The 24577-nt window shown below is 33.0% G+C and overlaps 1 protein-coding gene across 3 annotated transcripts in view; it reads right to left on the bottom strand.

The window, feature by feature from the left end:
- rbms3 (RNA binding motif, single stranded interacting protein) overlaps positions 1–24577 on the bottom strand; it is a 208012-nt gene that overhangs the window by 51072 nt on the left and 132363 nt on the right. For all 3 annotated transcript variants that reach the window (XM_073846608.1, XM_073846607.1, XM_073846606.1), the window contains exons 5-6: positions 14054–14211; positions 9747–9826 (exon numbers count right to left, since the gene is read on the bottom strand). In XM_073846608.1, coding sequence (XP_073702709.1) covers positions 9747–9826; positions 14054–14211 — 238 coding nt within the window. The remainder of the gene's footprint in view (positions 1–9746; positions 9827–14053; positions 14212–24577) is intronic.

The following is a 24577-nucleotide window of genomic DNA, read 5'->3' as shown; positions in this document are numbered from 1 at the left end:
ACGTCAGTCAGAAGCCAGCTCAACGCTCATTAATACATCAGAATGTTCCAGATCCTTCCACTCCTCAAACTCTTACCTGAGACCCCTTCAGTATGACCTCACCACTGGAACACAAACACTGCGAGAACTGAACCCAAAACAGGCCAAAAATAACATGTCACGCCAGATCATCAGATTATTCGCAGATTTATCTTGCAAGGAGAAGTGATATCTTACATTTCATTTCGATGCTGTGGTATGTAAACAGACAGAGCGCTTTGTAATACATTAAGGATACTTCAAACAGTGGAACAATATGGCTGTCTGGTGGTTTGGCCCCTGCTGGTAGATGTCCTAACTACACCATCTGGCTGCAAAAGAGCAGTTGAAAAAAATAAATAAATAAAAATGAAACAATATATAAATCAATCCATTCATTCATTTTAAAAATAAATTAATATATATTTATATTTATTTATTTATTTTTCAACTAGGTCTCCCTTCAGTGATTTCTGGCCCTACCGCTGACACACATGCCCCATTCAACTCTGCAAGCAAACAAATCCTCAGAGAGTGTATCGCTCTGTGGCAGCTTGATTTCCCAGTCTCGCAGGCATTAGCGAGTCGAGTGGAACCAAATTTGATGGGTCACCCCAATGTCGCACACACACACACATGAATACACACATCAGCCTGGCCTCTCACACACTGACAGGCCCTATAATTTAGCCTCCCCTTCCATCAGCACAGACAGTGGGGTGTAAGTACTCTCTCTCTCTCTCTCTCACAGTCTCACTGTCAGTGGGCTTGTAAGCACTTCAGTACCGGCCCACTTTTCTCTCAGTCACAGTTAACACACACACACACACACACACACACACACACACACACACACACACACACACACACACAGCAATTTAACAAGTCACTTTACTGATCAGCCTGTGGGAAAACACATACACATACAAGACCCTGCCCAACAATCTGTCTGTCTATTCCAGGAGTTTAACTTACTTTCTTGGCATGATTGTTGATGAATAAAATGAAATGAAAAAAAATCATATAATAAATAATAATATTTTATAAATAAAAATAGCATTTTTATTCATTTTTAATTAAAGGGCAATAATTAGTTTAATAAGATGTATTGCTTGTTATATTCCTTATTTGTAAGTCACTGGATAAAAACGTCTGCTAAATGAATAAATTAAAATACAAAAGAGAAATAAATACATTTTTTTAATAAAATAAAATTATATAATAAATAAATAAAATATTAAATTAATTAAAAAGTAAAACATAAAAAATATAATATTTTATAAAAAAAATACAATTTTATTAATTTTCAATTGCAGGGCAAAATTTTGTTTAATAAGATGCAATAAAATGATATTGCTTGTTATAATCCTTATTTATAAATCACTTGTAGATGAAAAAAATGATTAAAATATGGAATTAATAAATAAAATATAAAAACTAATTTTAAATACAATAAAATACGAAATGAATTAAAAGGTAAAATATAAATAATAATAATAATAATAATAATATTTTATAAAAATATAATAATAATTATTCATTTTTAATTACAGGGCAACAATTTGTTTAATAAGATGTATTGCTTGTTATATTCCTTATTCATTAAGTCACTTTGGAAAAACGAATGCAAAATGAATCAATGTAATGTATATTTTATATAATAAAATAAAATTAAAAAATAAAATCTAAAAGGTATTAAAATTTAAAAAAATTATAAAAGTAATATTTTATATATATAAAAAATCACTTTATTATTTTTTAATTACAGGGTAAAAAAATTAAGATGTATTGCTTGTTATATTCCTTATGTGTAAGTCACTTTGGATAAAAGCACTGCTAAATGAATAAATGTAAATGAAATAAAATAAATACATTTTTTAAAATAAAAATTTAAATATTTAATCAAAAAATATTAATTTATTCATTTTTAATTAATAAAATCACTGCTAAATGAATAAATGTAAATGAAAAATGAAATAAATACATTTTTATTAATATTAATAATATACAATAAAATAAAAAATGAAATGAAAATTTCTTGTTATATTTCTTATTTGTAAGTCACTTTGGATAAAAGCATCTGTAAAATGAATAAATGTAAATTAAAAATAAATAAATATATTACTGTTTTTAAATAAAATAAAATAAGAAATGAATTAAAAGGTAAAATATATAAATAATAATTATAATAATAATATTTTATAAAAATAGAATGATAATTATTCATTTTTAATTACAGGGCAACAATTTGTTTAATAAGATGTGCTGCTTGTTATATTCCCTATTTGTAAGTCACTTTGGATAAATAAATAAATGCAAATGTAAAAAAAAAAATACATTTTTTTAAATAAAATTAAATATGAAATTAATTATAAAATATTTTTAAAAAATTATATTTTATATAAAAAAATTTCCTCATTCCTCAAATCACTTTGGTTAAAAGCATCTGCTAAATTAATAAATGTAAATGTACGGAAATAAATAAATATATTAACTGTTTACATAAAATATTTTAAAATAAATGTCAAATAATAATAATTAAATTTAATATATAAAAAATAATAATAATATTTGGACATAAAATGATGGCAACACAAGCTAGTGGACAATTCCATGCCTTCACTAGCAAACTATCCTGAGTTGCACTGTCAAAGGCAGGAAAAAATATCCATTTCATGGTTTCAATATATTTATGTTGTCACAATACACAGCTGCTTTTGAACAGCATTTGTAGCAAGAAGGTGTAGTAACAGCATCAACCAGCAGGGGCTCACAGGGCCAAACTAACCAGCCAAACCTTGACCCCTTGCTACATACACCCATTCCCCGTTCAATTAGTTCTTCTTCACTTTCATGTAGAGTAGTGCTTCTTTCTTGTGTCACAGTAAATAAAAAATATGTGCTTGTATCTCAACCTTTCTCTCTTTACCTTCAATTACCATCATCTAAAACGTTCCAGAGCGAATGCATATGTGTGTGTGCGTAGCGTTACGGCAGCACATCCGTGCCGCGATTCCCAAACCCACACCATTAAGACTTCCCTCAGGCCACTTTGCTCATGAATAGGCTGAGACGGAAAGAAGAAGGGAGGGAGGGAAAAAAAAGAGAAACGGATTAAGGTCGAGATCAGGATGCTGGCCAAATTGCCTGAAACGCACTCCAAGATCTGACAGAGCCCACAGGCTTGAGCTGGCCATGTAGAAAAGATCAGCAGAACGGAAGGAGCACTGGACGTCCCATGACAGGGAGCTCGTGCGTGATGGAGGGGTCACGGCGTTACACGGTCGTCATCATTATCTACCCCAGCATCAGCATGTTGCCTAAGAGCCTGTGTAATTATGAGAGCGTGCAGGCCTGATGGCCCCGTCGTGGCCTGTTAGAAAAGCCTGAGTAAGCTGGATCGGGACAACACGCGAGCAAACACACACCTACGGCAGATGGAGATGAGAGAAGAGGAGAACGACAGAGCAAGTGATACGGGTTTGGAACAACATAAGTATGATAAAAGGGTTTTTATTTTAGGGTGAACTGTCCCTTTAAGAGACAAACAAGCAGGCTCTTTTCTTCTCTTTTTATTCAAGAAGAATAAGTGCGATGCAGGTGCGCAACGCTTTTCTGTAAAAAGCACACTGCAGATTTGATCTCTTTTATGTCTGATGTTTTAATAACGCTATACACCTGTTTGAGAGAATCTTCAGCTCACGGCAAGTTTCAAGAGGAACCACTCGTGCAAAACACAGTTATTCCACAGGCTCGTATGATCCACTTACTAGATAGTAAGTACGGAGAGAGAGAAAGACAGAAAGATGGAAGAGAGGAGGGGAGGGAGAGAAAATCGATGAGGTGCTATTTTTGAGCTTTAAACCTGGATATCAATACATGCATGGCTCCTTTTCAAGGCTGAATGCATTATCAGACGGCTGGCTAAGACTGTAGCAATATTCCTGACTGTAGAGAGCACAATATCTCCTCATTTTCAATCTCGGCCTTTCATTTCTCAGAAGAAGCTTTTTCTTTTTCAAAATGGCTTTTTAAAGGGATATTTCACCCAAGAATGAAACTTCAGTCATAATTTACTCTCACTTGTGTTGCGTCAAACCTCTACGCCTCTCATTGGACACAAAAAGAGAAGGTTTAAAGAATGTTCACACTGCTTTTTTTGCTACACGATTTGGTACAAGTTCAGTACAACAGGGAATGTATTTTTTAATATATTTTGAAAAGACACTACCAGTCAAAAGTATTTGAACAGTAAGATTTTTTTTTTAAGTTTTTTTTTTTTTAAAGAAGTCTCTTTTTCTCACCAAGCCTGCATTTATTAGATTCAAAGTACAGCAAAAACAGTAAAATATTGAAATATTTTTACTATTTAAAATATTTTTTTTCTATTTGAAAATATATTAAAATGTAATTTATTTCTGTGATCAAAGCTACATTTTCAGCATCATTACTCCAGTCTTCAGTGTCACACGATCCTTCAGAAATCATTCTAATATGCTGATTTGTTGTTTAAAAAAACATTTATTATTATTATTATTATTATTATCAATATTTAAAACAATTTTGCACTGTTCTTTGATGAATAGAAATGAAAATGAAAAGCTTTTGTAACATTATACACTATCATTTAAAAGCTTGGAGTCAGTATAATTTTTATTATAAGAAATTATAAAAAAAAAATACTTTTATTTAGCAAGGATGCTTTAAATTGGTCAAAAGGGATGATAATAGGATTTCTATTTCAGATAAATTTCAGATGTTTTTCTGAACGTTCTATTCATAAAGAAACACTGAGAAAATTAAACTCTACTGTTTTTAACATAATAATGTTTTTTTTTTGAGCAGCAAATCAGAATATTAGAGTAATTTCTGAAGGATCATGTGACTGCAGTAATGACGCTAAAATTCTGCTTTGAAATCACAGAAAATATTTTCAAATAGAAAACAGTTATTTTAAATAGTAATAATATTTAAAAATTTTACTGTACTTTGAATCAAACAAATGCAGGCTGGGTGAGCAGAAGAGACTTTGAAAAACATTTAAAATCTTACTGTTCAAAAACTTCTGACTGGTAGTGTAGCCTAAACAGTTGTTTTTGATTTGAATTATCTGATTTGATTTAAACAAGCTGATTTGAATTAGACTGTATAATTTCAAGATTTAAAGTAAAAACAGAATGATCTGACTTTAGATTTGTGAAATTATGCTCGTCTGACTGCATGAACTAAACTGTGACATCCGTGCCGTGACGGTTCGGGACGAATACTGTGCATGTACTGTTACACCCCTAGTGGATGGGGACTAAAAATCACCATAAAAGATTTTTAAAAAGAGTTCACATGGCCTGTACACTATATTCACTATATATAAGTCTTCTAGAACCATAGGGTTGTTTTATATCAGGAAAACAATTAATACATTAAAGTGTTTGCTTTCCTCAATGTGTTAATAAGATGCATAGCAATACATATTTTGTGAATGAGTCATTTTTACACTTTACAATAAGGTGTATTAACTAAGATGAATAAACAATGAACAATATATGTATTACAGAATTTATTAATCTGTGTTAATGTTAGTTAATAAAATTCATTGTTGTTCATTGTTTGTTCATGTTAGTTCACAGTGCTTTAACTAATTTTAACAAACACAACTTGCTGAAATTAACATTAACTAAGTTTAATAGATGCTGTAGAACTATTGTTCATTCATAGTTCATGTTAACTAATGAACCTTATTGTAAAGTGTCACTAATTTTTTTGAAGCATCGTTTGATCCAATTTTCAAAACTTGTCTGAATGAGTTGTTCTTGAGTTCAACTTACTCTGATGATTCAGCACAGTCTTTAAAACTTCAGCTTTTGTGTTTCAAGGAGGAAGGAAAGTCATATAAGTTTTATTAGTAAGCAATGGCTGTATATTCATCTTTGAGTAAACTGTTCCCTCAAGCTTCAATCTGTAAATTGTTTATCCATACTGACAGCAAAAACGCCACATGTTTGACATTTAATATACACTATGGTATAAAAACTCAGGTTCAGAAAGTTTTTTCCCCATTCTATTTTTGAAAGAAATGAATATTTTTATTCATAAATTACGTGACTGGAATAGTGACAGGTAAAGACTGTAAAATTCCTATTTCTACTAAATGCTGCTCTTTTGTACTCTCTAATAATCACCAAATCATCATATCAGAATAATTTCTGAAGAATCATGTAACACTGAAGACTGAATGATGCTGAAAATTCAGCTTTGCATCATATTAATGAATTACATTTCAAAGTATATTACTTTCAAAAACATTTAAAAATCTTTTAAATGGTAGTCTATATTAATAAAATACACATTATTCTACATTTTAATCAGACCAATGAGATTTCGGTGTGGACGAGGCCAAGACAACACTACAGAAATAGAAACCAAGTGACCGAAAAAATGCTCATTGCTTGTCGCGGTCGCAGCTGGTTAGAAACAACTCCGATTTACATGGAAGGCATTTTTATTGCTTGTCGCTTTATCATCTCGCACCAGGTTAAGACACAGTCTAAAGGTAAAGACAAAACTGAGTTGGCCAGGAGTCTGTTAGTACTGAGAAAAGAGAGAGAGAGAGACTTTAAAGAGAGAGAGAGGTATAGATGAAGTCATCCATCATCCCTCTGTCTTTGGGTCTGACACCGAGCCGCACGCTACACCCCACAAATCACACAGCAACTGCCAGAGTTGCAGGCTGCCCTCTCCAATCTCTCTCTTCCTATTCTCTCTCTCTGTCTTGTCAGTTGCTTTTACACCCCCCCAAGCCCTCTGCCTTTGCCTCCTTCAAACAGAAAACAGACAGATACACACACACACACCTACTGCATCCAACAGGAACTGCATATTCGCTCTCTCTCATCCACCCTAACCTCTACAGCTCGGTTTCTGTTGCCTTTGCTCGCCTTTTCTCTCTCTAAGGGAAACTAGAAAGCTCCGCAACAGCAGGGGAACAAACACCAAGCACATTACTGAGGAAAATACCCTGAGCTTTGCAAAACTACACCATTAAACAACACTGTTTACACATTTGGGTGTGCGTCTGTCGTTGTTAAATGTCTCTGGTCTTTTTGAGCATGACTGCTGAGTGTTTGTTACTTTAAAGGAACATTGTGAGTTCAATACAAGATAAGCTCAATCAGCATAATGTTAATGACCATGAGAAGTAATTTTGAATTATTTCTCCATCGTTTTCTTTGAAATAAGCAAAAATTGAGCTACGGTGAGGCACTTAGAGTGAAAGTTAATGGACCAATTTTTGAAGGATATAAAGAAGAAATGTGAAGCTTTTAATTTTATAGAAGATAAAATTCATATTATGTAAGCTATTTACATCATTTTTATATTGGTTTTATTGTTTACAACATTATATATGAATTATATATATATATTAATTTGATAAAAGAATATTTTAGATAGTACGTTACACATTAAACTGTTCAAAAAGACATTTATTGAGTTACAAAAGATGCAGTTTTTTTAATGAATGGACCAGATTTGAAAGAGTATAAAACAGAAATGTGAAGGTTTTAATTTTATAAAAGCACTTTTATTAATTCATCTGATAAAATGTGCATTAGGTGAACCATCATTACATCATTTTTACATTGGTTTTATTGTTTACAACATTATATATGCATTATTAATTTGATATAAGAATATTTTAGATACATTATGCACTAAACTGATCAAAAGACATTTATTGTGTTACAAAAGATGCCTATTTCAAATAAATGCTGATTTTTTTTAATGAATGGACCAGATTTTAAAGAGTATAAAGCAGAAATGTGAAACTTTTAATTTTATTAAATACCTTTATATTAATTAATCTGCTAAAACTTGTACTATGTGAGCTATTTAAATCATTTTTACATTTGTTTTATTGTTTACAGCATTATTTGTTTTATACATACACATATATATATATATATATATATATATATATATATATATATATATATATATATATATATATATATATATATAAATATATATATTTTAATTAAAATTAAACTTTAATTTTTATTAATATTAAACTTTATAAAAGCATTTATATTAATTAATCTGCTAAAACTTGTATTACGTGAGCTGTTTTATTCATTTTAAATATTTTTTTTGTTTTAAAACATTTTTCATGCAGTAGTGGCATTTGAAACATTTCTGGAATAAAACTGACAACTCTAATTTCATAACTAGCATTATATCATAAATAAAGAATTAAATAGATTAATAATTTAATAACATAATTATTTTACATAGTACATCATGTATTAAATTGATCAAAAATACATTTATAATGTTCTAAAAGATACCAACTTCAAATAAATACTGTTTTTTTTTCCAATTAATAAACCAATTTTTTGGTGGATATAAAGCAGAAATGTAAAGCTTTTAACTTTATAAAAGCATTTATATTAATTAACCTGCTAATACCTGTATCATGTGAGCCATTTAAATCATTTTTACTTTTGTTTTTTTTGTCTTTTTGATTTTTTCATTCAGTAGTGGAAGTGATTAGTACATCATGCATTAAATTGCTCAAAAATACATTTATGATGTTACAAAAGATACCAACTTCAAATAAATACTGTTTTTTTTAATGGATGGACCATTTTTTTGGACATAAAGCAGAAATGTGAAGCTTTTAATTTCATAAAAGCATTTATATTAATTAATCTACAAAAACTTGTATTATGTGAGCTGTTTAAATATTTTTACATTAGTTTTATCGGATTAAAATGGTTAGTAAACAAACTGTTCATTTTAAAATCATTTAAACAATTTTTTGTTTATGTCTTAAGTATTTTAACATTTACAGATTGGCCTTTTTGCCTTATACTATAACTTAGATTTTTACTTTTGTTTTTATAAAGAAAAGGTTGAAATAGATTTTTGTTGTAATCATTATTATGCCACAAATGCTGTCAATTAAGATTGCAATAAGAATTGTCATTTAAAGAAAAATCTATCAGCGAAACCTAATAACACATTTGGCCTTGGCCTTTGGAATAAGGCCAAAAATAATGCCAACCAATAATATCACGTCCCACTTTTTCCAATCCAATTTACTGCGAATAGATAAAATCAAGTCCTGCCCTACATCAAATCTCACTAATGTTTTGTTTCGCTCTGAAATGTAAGTTAAACGTGCTCCAAATGCTGTCCTCAGTATAAATGTTTGTCTCTAGTATATGCAGTACATACTGCTGTCCTCTGGGAACTGTTTTCCTCAGGCACACCAGGCTTAAATTAAACCTTAATCAACCTATAAATCAGATCCTGTCATATGAAGCTGATGAGCAGAGCGACTCAAAGTGGGGGGACGTGTGCTTCCTCACACGAGAGCTTTGGATTGCGCCGAGCTTTGGGGTTTTGTATATATCTAAAGCTCGACACAGAGAGTGATACAAGTGTAATTTTCAGATCAAAATCAGCAAATCAGAACATATTTAATATTCAAAAGAATGGTTAGTAAATAAGTTTGAAACAACATGAGGGTTTAAAAAGTGATGACTGTGTCATTTTTGCCTGAACTATTTCTTTAATATACAGAATGGAGAGGGGCTTCAGAGCAATGCAATTTTACTGTGGACAGAGCTGAATATAGGCAACAAAATGACTAGTTGATTGTCACTTTATCGCTTTGCATCTGGTTAGGACGCAATATTGTTAGAACACACTGTGCTGTTAACACTTGCCTGGTACTCCTGGTGGGGTTTTCAGGAACTTTCCGTTGAAATGTTGAATCACCACGTCACATTTCTCGGTGGACTCCATTCTGTGACAGAAAGAGAAGAGAGGAACACACAGCATGAGGCAATCAGTATTAAAGCCATCGGTCATGACTGTGGTGAAAACACATTGAAACCGAACAGATTTTGTTTCTTCAGCTATGGACATTTTTGGCCCTGTGGACTTGTGGAAAATGAACTCTATTAAAATGCACTTTTCATAGTTTCACTTGCTAAATTTCTCTTCTAACAATATCCAACAGTGGATGTACATTCATCACAGGAAATGTTTTGTCTTTTTTTTCACAATCAACTAATGCAATTTCCACCGTATTTAAAATAACGTACTTTAATTTGGTTTGATAACATTATGCATTTGAAATAAAATGGCCCTTATGAGGCTAATCTCATAGTTAGAATTTTAGGCATAATGAATACACCGTTTAATAATATTTTCACACTTTTGAATAAACTGACAAATGTACAGCTACAGTTTGATTTTATTTTTTTTTTTCAGTTTGAATAAAAATATATTCTGCTCACCTTGATTTTTCTTCATTTTCTCCACATATTACATATCTGATGTTTTATATCAAACTGCTCATCTCTGACACATTTAGTCTCTTTGGTAAACAAGTACAATAATGTTTGACAAACCCCTATTAGGGCCACAATTATAATGGACCTGACATAAATAAATAAATAGTAGTAGTGTCAATCGATTGGAAACATGAACTAATTAATCTCACTTTTTTTTTTCTGAAATTAATTGACATTGAAGTTTTTAAATTTACTTTTACAGGGCTCGAAATTGCGACCGTTTTGGTCGCATATGCTCCCAAAATTTAAACTGCGTGACCTCAAATTATATTTGGGAGTATTTGTGCAAGTGCGAGAAATTGTTGTGGTGCGACTTGGTTTCATTTCTTTACAAAACTTTCGCTAGCCTAACTTCTGCACAGACTGTTGTGAGCTAATACAGTAACAGCTTCGCCGTTCTCTCCTTTGATTGTGGACAATTAAAAAGTCTCCACAATCTGCTTTTGAAGAAATCTACTATATTTCGTGCTACAGCGTAACGTTACATTCTGTCAGATACAATTCTGCCGCCTCCGTCTCAATATACTGTACAATGCAGCATACATTCACATCAAATGATAACTCAGCGGCAGAGTTCCACTCACGCAGGGGCGTAATTTCCACTCGGGACACACTTTTCAAAATCCCGTTGGTGTCCTCCCACTTTCAAATGGTTTTGTTAAAGTAATCTCTTGTATTGTAGAATGCACGCTCTGCACCGTCGAGTTTTGCGGGATCGTTAAAACGAAACCAAAAGTAAAACGCTCACGCGCATTCAAAAGCAATTTTAATACCCTACGTTTAGAGAGCGATTCCCCAATGCGCGCTAATTAGGCTACATAAAATATCTAGGCTGTTATTAGTATGTGGGCTATAATAAGTTGTGTAGTGTCTATATCTCTGTATCATGCTTGAAAAATTCGGTCTCTATTTGCACTTTGAATATTGAAAGAGTAGCCTACTTTGATCATGCCTGCATTTATTGTCTACATGACTAAGAAAGAACTGTGTCGTTTATTTTTTGTTGTTTATACTGTAGATTGTTTAAAAATGCAGTGGTTGCCTCTAATTTAAATGGCTATACCTATAATAGAGAAAACAAACATCTTGTTCATGTACTCATATTTTCATTCATTCTTGTCCCTTGCTTAAGGCGTAAAATAAATATATAAAAAAGGCTTTCAGAATCAGCCCATTTGCTTGTAAAAAATCTGCAATCAGAATCAACCATGAAGAATCAAGATCGGCGCATTGCTAAAAAGAAATTAGTGCTCCTAAAAATTTTTGGGTGCACCAGCGCTACCAAGTAAAAAAGTTAATTTCGAGCCCTGTTTTATATTGCAATGATTTCACATTCAATTTTCAAATTAAATGTAGAAATGACAAAGACAGTATTTTTTTCAATATTTACTTAATGGCATCTTTTTTTATGACACAGGCGAGTATCGCTGATACCAAATATTCTTTTTTAACTAATATTTAACCATTGACTATAGCTATTCAACATTATAGTACAATTAAGAGCTATCAATTTTAACATTCATTAGACTTTAAAAAAAACTTCTAATTTAAATTCACTTATTATTATCCTTTTATAATAAATGTCATATTTATCTGTGCCCTTCAGCAAGTATATTTATTTCATTTTGTTTATGTTTTAATCAATACAATTATATACTATTTTAAATCAATAATTCATCATTTTATACAGGAGAAATGGAATATAATACAGTATTTTGTGTGATTAAGCTATAGCATTTATCCATTTATATTAACAGTATTTAGACTACTATTTTTATACAAATAGAAACCATATAGTTATATTTTTACCATGGTATTTAGATGCTATATGTGTGGTTTTAACATTCTTTTAACAAAGAATGTAATATGTGACCCTGGACCACAAAACACAGTCTTAAGTAGCATGTGCCTATTTGCAGCAATAGCCAAAATTATATTGTATGGATCAAAATTATTGATTTTTCTTTTATGGCAAAAATTATTAGCATATTAAGTAAAGATCATGTTCCATGAAGATACTTAGTAAACTTCCTACCATAAAATATCTCAAAACTTATTTTGAATAGCCATATGCATTGCTAAGAACTTCATTTGGATAACTTTTTTCTCAATATTTTGATTTTTTGCACCCTCAGATTCCTCGTTTTCAAATAGTTGTATCTCAGCCAAATATTGTCCTATCCTAACAAACCACATGTCAATGGAAACTATTTATTCAGCTTTTAGATGCTATTTGACCCTTATATTGACCCTTATGACTGGTTTTGTGGTCCAGGGTCACATATTATTAATATTACAGCCTACACTGCAAACTGTCCTGAAGATACACGTCATCAAAGTCAAGCAACACAAACCTGTTTTAGAATTTGAAACAACATCAATCATTAGAAAATGCAGAAACTAAGAAATTAATTTAAATTATTATTATAAATTAAAATAACTGGAAAAAATGTGAAGTGTTTGTCATTGTCTGACCATAAAGAGTAGGTTAAAAGCACAATTAACAGTCTGGTTTCTACAGTGTTCACCTAGAACCAAAAATCTGCCTTTAAACTTGAGAGAAATAAAAATGATCAATATCGACTGATATATGACCATGGACAACAAAACTAGTCATAAGGGTCAATTTTTTTTTAATTGAGATTTATACGTCATCTGAAAGATTTGCTGAGATATAACAATTTGAAAATCTGAGGGTGCAAAAAAAAAAAAAAAAAAAAAATCTAAATACTGAGAAAAATCATCTTTAAAGTTGTCCGAATTAAGTTCTTAGCATATTAAGTGCATATAACTAATCAAAAAGTAAGTTGTGATATATTTAAACTAGGAAATTTACAAAATATTTTCATGGAACATGATCTTCACTTAATATCCTAATGATTTTTGGCATAAAAGAATCGATAATTTTGATCCACACTATGTATTTTTAGCTATTGCTACAAATGCGCCCATGCTACTTAAGACTGGTTTTGTGGTCTAGGGTCACAAAAGTTTATTGTGATAATTTTTTGGCCATATCACCCATCCCTAGGTAAATCAAATTCAATTTAATATATTGATGCATAAATCTAATTTAAAAAGGAGCCAAAATAAACAATGATGTCATAACAAAAAGTTCCCAGTTTGGATGTGATCTTCAAATACCAAAAACAAGTTAAAATCTATTAGTTTTAACCTTTGGGACATTAAAGTTCCTGTAATTGAAGAAACATCCTTATATGTTAATTTAGAGAACGAGAGGAGAGGGGTTGAGAGAATGTAAGAGGGAAAATAAAGAGCGGCAGGGGTGTTATATAGTGTTTGTTTCGGGCTGCTGGGAGTCTTGATTTAGTCTGTGCTCTCTGGAGTGGCTCCTCTCCTCTGTGCGGCCCCATTCAGCTCTGCTCACCCAATCATGGCTGAACGGCTAATTGCCTGGCTGGCAAACTCGTACACACACACACACACACACACACACACACACACACACACACACACACACGCACACGCACGCATACACACACAGCCTCTGCTGGGATCTCTTACACAGTCAGTGACCCTGAAAACCAGCCAACCCACCCCACACGCGCCACACAAGAGAGGAGGGAGAAAAGCAGGAAAAGAATGAAACTAAGGGATGTTTTTATAGGTGCCCTCTTGAAGGTGCCAAAGAGAGTGTCGGTTGTCAAGGCTACCTGGCAAAGCCGACCCCTCGGCTGACCCCGTTGGCGTCCCGCAGTATCCGTGTGGAGATGACATGTCCGAAGGGTTTCAGCATGTTCTCCAGCTCTTGTTCATCCATTGAAACCGGGAGGTTAGAGATGTACAAGTTAGTGGGGTCCTGCTCCTGTTGCTGTGAAGAGAACACACACACAGTCGAACATTAGAAATGTCAATCATCACATAGTCGCACACATTCAGACATAACCTCTGGTTGCATTTAGACGGGACATGGCCTTCTGAGTGCGCAAGACTCGGCGAAACATACAGTACAGGTGAGGATACCTTACTACAAAGTGTCTCAGAAAAAAACTTTTGAATGTTTTACAACCATCCTAAGGGTATTTTGGTCCGATCTTCCATGCTGCTTTTGCGAGTGGCGGCATTAGAAACCCAGGATGGAGAGGAGACTGAAAGAATGAGCTGTTAAAGCTGAAAGCTGTGTAAATGAAGACTACAAAATGCTGGAGGGCCTTGGCTGGGCACATCTCTACCTGTCTCTCACTCACGCACCGGTGGAATCCATTGTTGTGTTGATGGCCTCTTATGGAGACACTGCGAGGCTGGCTAATGGGGGTCTGAGAGGACAGTGCACACGATACAGACACTGTATGCCGCTTGTTGAAGGGCTTTAGATGTGAGTGTGCATGTAAAGACCAAAATGAGCAGCATTAAAGCACTTGCACACTAAGAGAACATACTGTGGCTGTCTTTTTGAAGCCCAGGCTAAAATGTGCAAAGGAAAATCATACACTGTAAAGAAAAAGAAACCTATTTTATATGTCTAGCTGTGAAATGTAATTTCCATAAAATCTCAAATGATGTTCTGATAACATTTAGTGACATTTGAAATATTTCTGGAATTAAACTGGCAACTTTAATTTCACAGCTAGCTTTATATGTGTCCTGAACACAGTTTTTGCATAATTTGATAGACAATAAAAATGACCTGTTAGATGAATGATCCACCTCTGTTTTTTTCTGTTGTTTAGTGATAGTTATTTATAATACCCTTGTTTGTCCTGAACAGCTCGCTGTTCTTTAGAAAAATCCTTCAGGTCCCACAGATTATTTGGGTGTTCAGCATTTTTGTGCATTTTAACCCTTTCCAACAATGACTGTATGATTTTGAGATCCATTCTTTTGCATTAAGGACAACTAAGGGACTCATATGCAACTATTACAGAAGGATCAAATGATAACTAATGCTCCAGAAGGAACAACTACGCATTAACAACCAGGAGTGAAAACTTTTGAACAAAATGAAGATATGTATTTTTTATTTTTATTTTGCCTAAATATCATATTTCTTCATTTAGTACTGCCCTTCAGAATCTATAGAAGATACGTACATGTTTCCCAGAAGACAAAATAAGTAAAATTTACCCTGATCTTCAAATTCAAAAAGTTTTCACCCCCAGGTTTGTCCTCAGTGTGAAAAGATGGATCTCAAAATCATACAGTTCAAATACACAAAAACTATTATTTTCCCTTGTGAATTACATTTGAATGTCTTTTATGTGAAATATTTTATTCAGGTCAGTACTAAATAAAAAATAACACACAACTTGTTTGATCCCTCCTATTTTGGTAAAATAATTAACATTTTGCCGATTTTGCAAGGTGCACGTAAACTTTTGACCTCAACTGTGTACATTTAAATTGTAATAATAATACTATGAAATATTACTGTTATTGATTAAATAAATACATCCTTGGTAAGCATAAGTGACAAAAATGAGAACAAATCTTCCTGATCCAATTTTTAAAAATGGGTTGTTATTATTAGCTATTTTTAGTTTTTAGTTTTTTAAAGCAAATGAACTATGAACAAGATATTTTTAAGGTGTAGTATCCACTGCAAAAGAAAACTGCCATATGGGCTGGGCTGTAAATTTCTAACCGAAACAGAGTGAGAGAAAAAGAAGTGAAAACAGAAAGTGTTGGTGGGCTAGCAGAGAATGACGGCGACCTGCTGGTGAGTTAAGGAGTTATCTGACATGTGTGCGTGTGTGCAAATATCCCATTTGTGATGTGTGAGGCCCGACCCTGCAGGAGACCATCACTCTTTTATTAAGTGAAAGTGATTAAAAGAGCAACTGTAGTTGCTTTATGATATCTCCTCAGTCCTCACACACCAGATGTTCTCTACGCTCTCATTCACTGGCTGAGATCCAAACGGGTTACTGAACACCCCACGCAGGGCACTTCAAGTAGTGAGATTATCAAACTTGATTGTAAGGGTGTTTTTAAAGCTGCCTAAAATGACCGATATATAAAACTGGGATTAAAATAAATAATAAAATGTTAATGCAAAATAATAAAAACTTCTTAACATATTTAATTAAGGAAAGTGTAAACAAACAACAGCATATAAAGCCCTATTCAAAAGGTAATTGTTTCTCAGGGTGACATCCATAAAAGAACAATTTGTAAGGCTCCTCCGTGATAAAACTCATGCATTTGGATGACTATCATGCAGGGGACAGTTACAGATCTCATTAGCATTCATAGGTATTTGTATGAAAGTGCACACTTGTGTTTATAACATTTAGATAGACTTGAAATCAACCTGTGATTGAAACGTGTGATGATTCTGATTTAATAAGAAAAAAATTAACACTTCTATACAGTGATGCGTTAAATTGATTAAAAGTGAACGAATTCGAATTCTGAAAAAGAAAATCTTAAGCAACTGTTTTCAACAATGATAATAAAAAATGTGTCTTGAGCACAAATTAGCATATGTGACCCTGGACCACAAAACCAGTCTTAAGTCGCTGGTGTATATTGGTAGCAATAGCCAAAAATACATTGTATGGGTCAAAATTATTGATTTTTCTTTTATGCCAAAAATCATTAGGAAATTAAGTAAAGATCATGTTCCATTAAGATTTTTTGTAAAATTCCTACTATAAATATATCAAAATGTAATTTTTGATTAGTAATACGCATTGTTAAGAACTGAATTTGGACAACTTTAAAGGTGATTTTCTCAGTATTTTGATTTTTTTGCACCCTCAGATTCCAGATTTTCAAATAGATGTATCTCGGCCAAATATTGTCCTATCCTAACAAACCATACATCAATAGAAAGCTTATTTATTGAGCTTTCATGTGATGTATACATCTCAATTTTGTAAAATTGAACCTTATGACTGGTTTTGTGGTCCAGGGTCACATATTAGAATAATTTCTAAGGGATTTTGTGACACTGAAGACTAAAGTAATGATACTGAAAATTTAGATTTGCATCACAGGAACAATTTAAAACAAAATAGTTTTTCAATTGTAATATTACTGTTGTTACTGTATTTTTGGTCAAATAAATCTTGCTAAATGAGTCTTGCTAAACTTTTTTAACCTTTTAACCTTCACATTTTAACCTTTCAATGGTAGTGTGTGTCTATTAAAATGAAATTAATTTATTTTTATAATTTTCTCCTGGGAAAAAAATATTGACATATCCATTTCAACTGGCAAAAAAATCACAGATTAACACCAGTACATGTTGACATTAGCTTACATCTCTATGTAAAACACTTACAGTCTAGTTAAGGTTTAAAACTTGAATCCCAAATGCAAGTTTAATCTGAAAATATCTTTAGTGCTGTCACTTTCAAGAAGACCTATTATACCCCTTTTTACAATACATAATATACATCTTAGGTGTGCCCAGAATGTGTCTGTGAAGTGTCAGCTCAAAATACCCCACAGATCATTTATTATATCATTTTGAATATGCCTATTTTGGATGGAAGCAGAAACATGCATGTCTTTTCAAATGCAAATGAGTTGCTGCTCCTCACCCCTTTTCCAGAATAGATCTGTGCCTTTACCTTACATACCTCAGATACTCTGATAAAAAAAACATTGTTTTGATTTAGATGATGATGTCCGTCACAATGAAATCACGCGTTTTTAAAGCCATATTAGTTTAAACATCTGATATAGGGTTTTCTGAGCACACACATCCGAAACATGCACAGAGAAAGCAGATGTCACACGGCATGTGAGTACTAAACTAAGGTCTCTTTCATGTCTTATTGCACTTAAACTGTCAAATACACACAAGTTCATGTTAAAAAACACAAATGAGTTACAAAAATAGTCAGTTAGGTCTGTAAAAATAAACAGCTGGGAAAGAAATTTCAATGTCACAGGACTCGATTATAGCACTTAATGGAGTAGTTCACTTCCAAAACAAAGATTTACAGATAATGTACTCACCCACTTGTCATCCAAGATGTTCATGTCTTTTTGTCTGTAGTTATAGGAAAACATTTCAGGATTTCTCTCCATATAGTGGACTTCTATGGTGCCCCCGAGTTTGAACTTTCAAAATGCAGTTTAAATGCAGCTTCAAAGGGCTCTATCCCAGCAGAGGAAGAAGGGTCTTATGTAGCGAAACGATCAGTTATTTTCCTAAAACAATTTACAATTTATATACTTTTAACCTCAAACGCTCATCTTGTCTAGCTCTGCGTGTACTCTGTGTATTCCGGTTCATGAAAGTTAGGGTAGGTTGAAAAATTGACATCTTATTTTCTCCTCCAACTTCAAAAGTGTCCTTCAACTTTTAGGTGTCCACCAAAAATGTACAACAGCCATGAAGGATGATTTTGAATTTGAAGTTGAATAAGATGGGAGTTTTTCGATATACCCTAACTGTCATGAACTGGAATACACAGAGTTAAAGCAGGGCTAGACAAGATGAACGTTTGAGGTTATAAAGTAAATAAACTGTATATTTTTTTTTAGAAAATAACCAAGAGTTTCGCTAGATGAGACCCTTCTTCCTCGGCTAGGATTATTTAGAGCCATTTCAAGCTGCATTTAAACGGCATTTTGGAAGTTCAAACTCGGGGGCACCATTGAAGTCCATTATATGGAGAAAAATCCTGAAATGTTTTCCTCAAAAAACAATTTCTTTATGACTGAAAAAAAGAAAGATATGAATATCTTGGATGACAAGGGGGTGAGTACATTATCTGTAAATTTTTGTTCTGGAAGTGAACTGCTCCTTTAAACAAGGAAAAAGTCATGCTTTTATAACATGTCCCCTTTAAAGGGGCTACCTGCTTTCCAGGGGGTGAGGGGTTAACATTTCAAATTGGACTCCACCCTCATTCTGAGCCTGAAACATCTATTTAATTGTATTAGAGAGCCAAAGCCTTAGAAATACAAAAGAATAAGAGCTCAGTGAAAATATCTCATAAATGTGTCACTCTCGTCAAAGCTGAGAGCTGGGAAAGAGTGACAGGCAGGGGGATTACGTGTGTGATGTGGATGGGAAAATACATTTGGAATCTCAATATAAAGACGAGGGGCTGATTTTCTAAAGGACGGACGTGGTGAGATGTATGAATGATTTATGAATATGAAATGAAAACACCGGCCCTTCCTTCAGGCCCCTGAACAAGAGTGAAAACAGAGCTGGGTGTGTGTGTGTGTGTGTGTGTGTGTGTGTGTGTGTGTGTGTGTGAGATATATACCTTCAAGTATCAGTATGCTTCCAAAATGATCCAGTGTGGAGGACAAGGCCATGGTATTGTTCCTCAGGTTGTGTTTTGAAACGTTAGATGAACATATGTATGTGTGTCTTTGTCATAACCTAAGGACACAATGTCTCCAGTGCTCTCTTTCTCTCTATGTAAGCTCGAATGCCTTTCACCTTACAGTATGAAAAGCAGTTTGGTCTAGGTCAGGCTGAACAGAGCTACTCAATTGATCAAATTATGCTCTTCAGAGTCTACCTTTGAAACCCAAAATGAGGCCATTTAGTGGTTATGGATGATGGGGAAAAACAAATTATATGCAGGTATATTATAAAATGCTTGTCTATTCATTCAAGTTACTTATTCAGTTGTAAGTAACTAATTATTAGAGTACATGTGAGCAACTGTTCACACACACTTGCATGTCCTTCCTAAATGAATGGGCTTCATATTGTCTAATATACAGTATTTACATAAAATTACACCACTTTATGAAAAATATGGCCTAATGTTACCATAATCAGTTTATAAAACAGTACAAGGTCACAAATATTTCAATAGTACAGAAGTAGTGTGGTCAAGTAATAGTATGTTATAATAATACAAAACAGGAAAAAATATTAAAAATACAAACAAAAAATAGAAAGAAAGAAGAAAAAAATATTCTAATAGTACAGATGAAGTGTAGTCAAATTGAAACTATAAAAAGTAATAAAATAAAATCACATTTACCCTAATAGTATGGAAAAGAATAAGCAACTAAAATGTATAAAAAATAAATAATTGAGAATAAATATTAACTATAATATTAAATTAAAACTAAATAAAATTGAGTTTAAATGAAACATTCTACAAATTCTAAATGTGTAGAATAAAATAAATCATTTAGAGAATAAATATTATGAAAATATTATAAATAATATACATTATACAATTAAATTTAATTAAAACTAAATAAAATTACATTTAACTGAAAAATTTATTCTAATAGTACAGAAATGTAGTAAAAAAAAGTAATATAAATAAAATCACATTTACTGTAATAGTATGAAAAAGAATAAGTCACTAATAGTTATAGAATAAAATAAATAATTGAGAATAAATATTAAATATAATATTAAAATAAAACTAAATACAATTAAGTGTAAATACAAAAAAAATATTCAAAAATGTATTTTTATTTATAGTGTATATATATACAGTATATATATATATATATAAACAGGAAAACAAACATAAATTGAAGGAAAAAAAAAACAAAGGCTCTTACATAAAGTTCTTGTTCTTGGCCTGCAGTGTCCAACAAAAAAAAGAAAGTTTATTGTCACCACAGGGACTAAGTAAAAAGCAGATTTCCGTATGACACAGTGCAACAAACAGCCAGAGTTCGTTCTGTCCTTGCTGCCTCCTTTCCCAGAACTGAGCGATGGGGATTTCAGCAAGCATCTGTGAATGTCATACCAATCCACATCTCACCTAGACCTCTGTGTCTCCTTTCGGACGGCTCAGGCCCCGCTCAAAACGTCAAATAACAGTCAGCACGCTCTGTTTAATTCTCTCCAACAGCAGCTCAGAAAAAAAAAGACTGCTACATTCTCACAGCTACTAACAGAGGAACATGCCACTCTCGCTGATGGCACTATAAATAGTTTTTAAATGCTTAATGAACGTAACATAAATATTTAATAACATCTAAACCGTTTGGAGCCCAGGAGTCTCGTTACGGACTTCATCTGCAGGAGAAGCGAAGTCAAGGGCGGGACCTTTCATGCAAACTAATGCATCTGCATGGACCATCTATGGTACGTCTGAGACAGGTGTCCGAGCTTTGTCTGTGCTGTCGAAGCTCTACGCTCAATATTTCTGTGCTCGGAATGGTCGGTGTTGCTGAAGCAGCACTTCGGAGTATCAGCATTCCAGAGAGAGGAGAGATTAAACAGGGCTGGGAAGCTCACACACATTCCCACCGCCTGCATTACAGCCAGAACTAACAGCCCAGCCAACGGGCCTGTGCTCAGCTGATTAGCCCATAGGGACAGAGTGCTCTAGTTGGAGCTCTGCCAGCGAAGGCCAAAGGGAGGGTTGGGAAAGAATAGAAGGCCTAGAAGAACCATTAGGATGTTACAATGACGGTTGTTAAAAAACGAATGATAAAATCGATACCATCTTTCGATTAACACCGTGGGACCGTATAAAGAGTCGTTTGTCACTAAACCAGCCAGATGATCAATTTCCATCTTATTCCCTCTATAGAAATGATGTCCGTACATGATGCCTAAACATAGCCAGCAGGACGTGCTAAAAAATGAGAACTGGGTCTTGTTCAGAAGAGGTTTCATATACAAATAAATATCTAAAATGTCTTTATGTGTGTATATGTGTGTGTGTGTGTGTGTGTATATGTATATGTATATGTATATATATATATATATATATATATATATATATATATATACACACACACACACACACACACACACACACACACACACACACACACACACACACACACACACGTTGGGTTTACATGTTTTATGGGGACATTCCATAGGCGTAATGGTTTTTATACTGTACAAACCGTACTTTCTATCGCCCTACACCTACCCTACACCTAAACCTAGCCCTCACAGGAGATTGTGCAAACTTTTACTTACTCAAAAAACTCATTGTGCATGATTTATAAGCCTGTTTCCTCATGGGGACCTAAGAAATGTCCCCACAAGGTCAAAATCTACTGGTATTCCTATCCTTGTGGGGACATTTGGTCCCCACAACGTGATGAATACCAGGTACACACACACACACACACACATACACATACACAGTATAAATATATTATAAATATATTTCAAATATTATTTCTATAATTAATAACAAATAATAACAATAAATATAAAAAATGAAACAATATTTTTTCATAAACTTTTTCATCGATAGATTCATATAAAACAATACAAATAAAAAAAATCTAACAGTTAATATGACTGTTATTGTAAAATATAGTAATTGCATTAATTTCAATAAAATACAACAACAATATATTTAAAAAATATTTTATTAAACTTTCACATATAAAATATATAAATTTAATTAGTTTTAATGTTAAATAATACACATAATAAAACATTTTATGAAGAGATTTTTTAATAGAAACATATACACACACACAGAAAAGATATTACATTTGATTAATTTTTATAAATAATGACAATAATTATATCTATATAATTTTTTGTGTACTTTTTAATAAATATATTTATATAAAACAATTAAAATAAAAGTTAATCTGACAATTAATATTACTGTGTATGTGTGTGTATGTGTAAAATATATTCCATTTAATTAATTCCAATTAAAATAAGAAAATCTGTTGTTTCAATAGAGATTTCCATGAACAAATGACTACTCTATGGAAAAGAAGAAGAATATAAAAAATCCTCTTAAACACATCATCCTGATGTTTAGTTTCAGAAACAGTAAGTTTAGAGCATCCTAAGGCTCAAGGATGCAGTGGTAATAGCACATCTTTCACTACTAAGCTGCACAACTCCATATACGCTACAGAAAAGCCAGCATGTCAAATGCAGGCCACCCTAAAGCAACCGACTCTCTATTCCCTGACCAATCAGAGTAATTTGCAGGCCTGAGTGACAGGCTTCTGTCACCATTGGGTGGCTAACAGGCCTGGTAAAAGATGAAACCCCACTAATGCTATAGATTGCCACTAAATTGATGCCTGCAGTCTTAATTGGAGTTGCCATCAACAGCTGTTGCAATTTAGAGTTAATCACCGCATCAGGGCTGCTGCTTCTCATTTTAAGAGGATGGAGGGAAAAAAATGGGCAGCGATAATTGCAACTGCAAGTGGAAATGATGAGTTTTTACCAGAAAAAGAGACAAGTGGATTTTAAGTGGCCACATCCTTCAACACACACAGATACGGATGAGAAAAAAAAAGTATGTGTGTGCGCCAGGTGAGGCCTTATTGTTCCTGAAGGTGCAAAGGTGCTGAGACTGTCAGTGTCTTCAGTGCAAACGCAGCTGAATCCCAAAATGGAAAACGCAAGCCTCCTCTAGTAGCTTGGTCGCTGTGATGGGATATCACACTTTCCAGCCTGGTTATTCTCTCTCTCCTGCTGTTTTTTTCTTTTATTCCCTCTCTCTCAAAGGTCTCTCTACCGCTAAATGACCACCATAAAGATCAGCGGCCCATGACCTGAAAACATGTGTACATGACTCAATGTCTGTACAATCACACAATCATTTATATAGTACCTCAAAAGTCCTGTTCTAAAACCTAGTGAGCTGCCTATATGGACTTCATTTCTAAATGAAATAGAACTCTTCTAACGATTTGGAATGCTCTATAGAAAATCACACTGCATAAGCTGAGTTCACAGAAAACTCAATGCAGTAAGAGGTATGATGCAATAATCTGAAAAGCATAATTATATTCATCACAAACTAGTCATTTTTATACATACTCTATGAACTAGTCAGGGTAAAATGGTCATTTTTATTCATTTTAAATCATTTTTATGGATACATTTTGTATCAAATGAGTAAAAATAATCAATTTCTCTTGCTTTGTTTTCTGGGTTCAATGCAATGCATTCCGGAATTGATCTCATCCCATGCTGATTTAGAATTGGGCAAAAACTAAAGAGTATGTCCCATTGTGCACACTTCTGCACTTTTTGATGCCATTTTAAAGGTGCTAAATGTGCCAAAGCTAGCGCAAACCCCAGTTATTATTGTAGAAATTATTAAACACATATTTGTTTACTAAAATAAAGCTGAATAATACAAATATTATATTTTTCTAACCTTAGAAAAAATTAGAAATGTTGCCTTAAAAACTACTTGAAATACACTGTCAGTCAAAAGTTTTTGAACAGTAAGATTTTTAATGCTTTTTAAATAAGTCTCTTCTGCTCACCATGTCTGCATTTATTTGATTCAAAATACAGCAAAAACAGTAAGAGTTGATGATAAAGACAT

The sequence above is a fragment of the Garra rufa genome, chromosome 9, assembly GCF_049309525.1.
Source record: "Garra rufa chromosome 9, GarRuf1.0, whole genome shotgun sequence".
Taxonomy (NCBI): Eukaryota; Metazoa; Chordata; class Actinopteri; order Cypriniformes; family Cyprinidae; genus Garra; species Garra rufa.
This window is presented reverse-complemented; position numbering and strand designations above follow the sequence as displayed.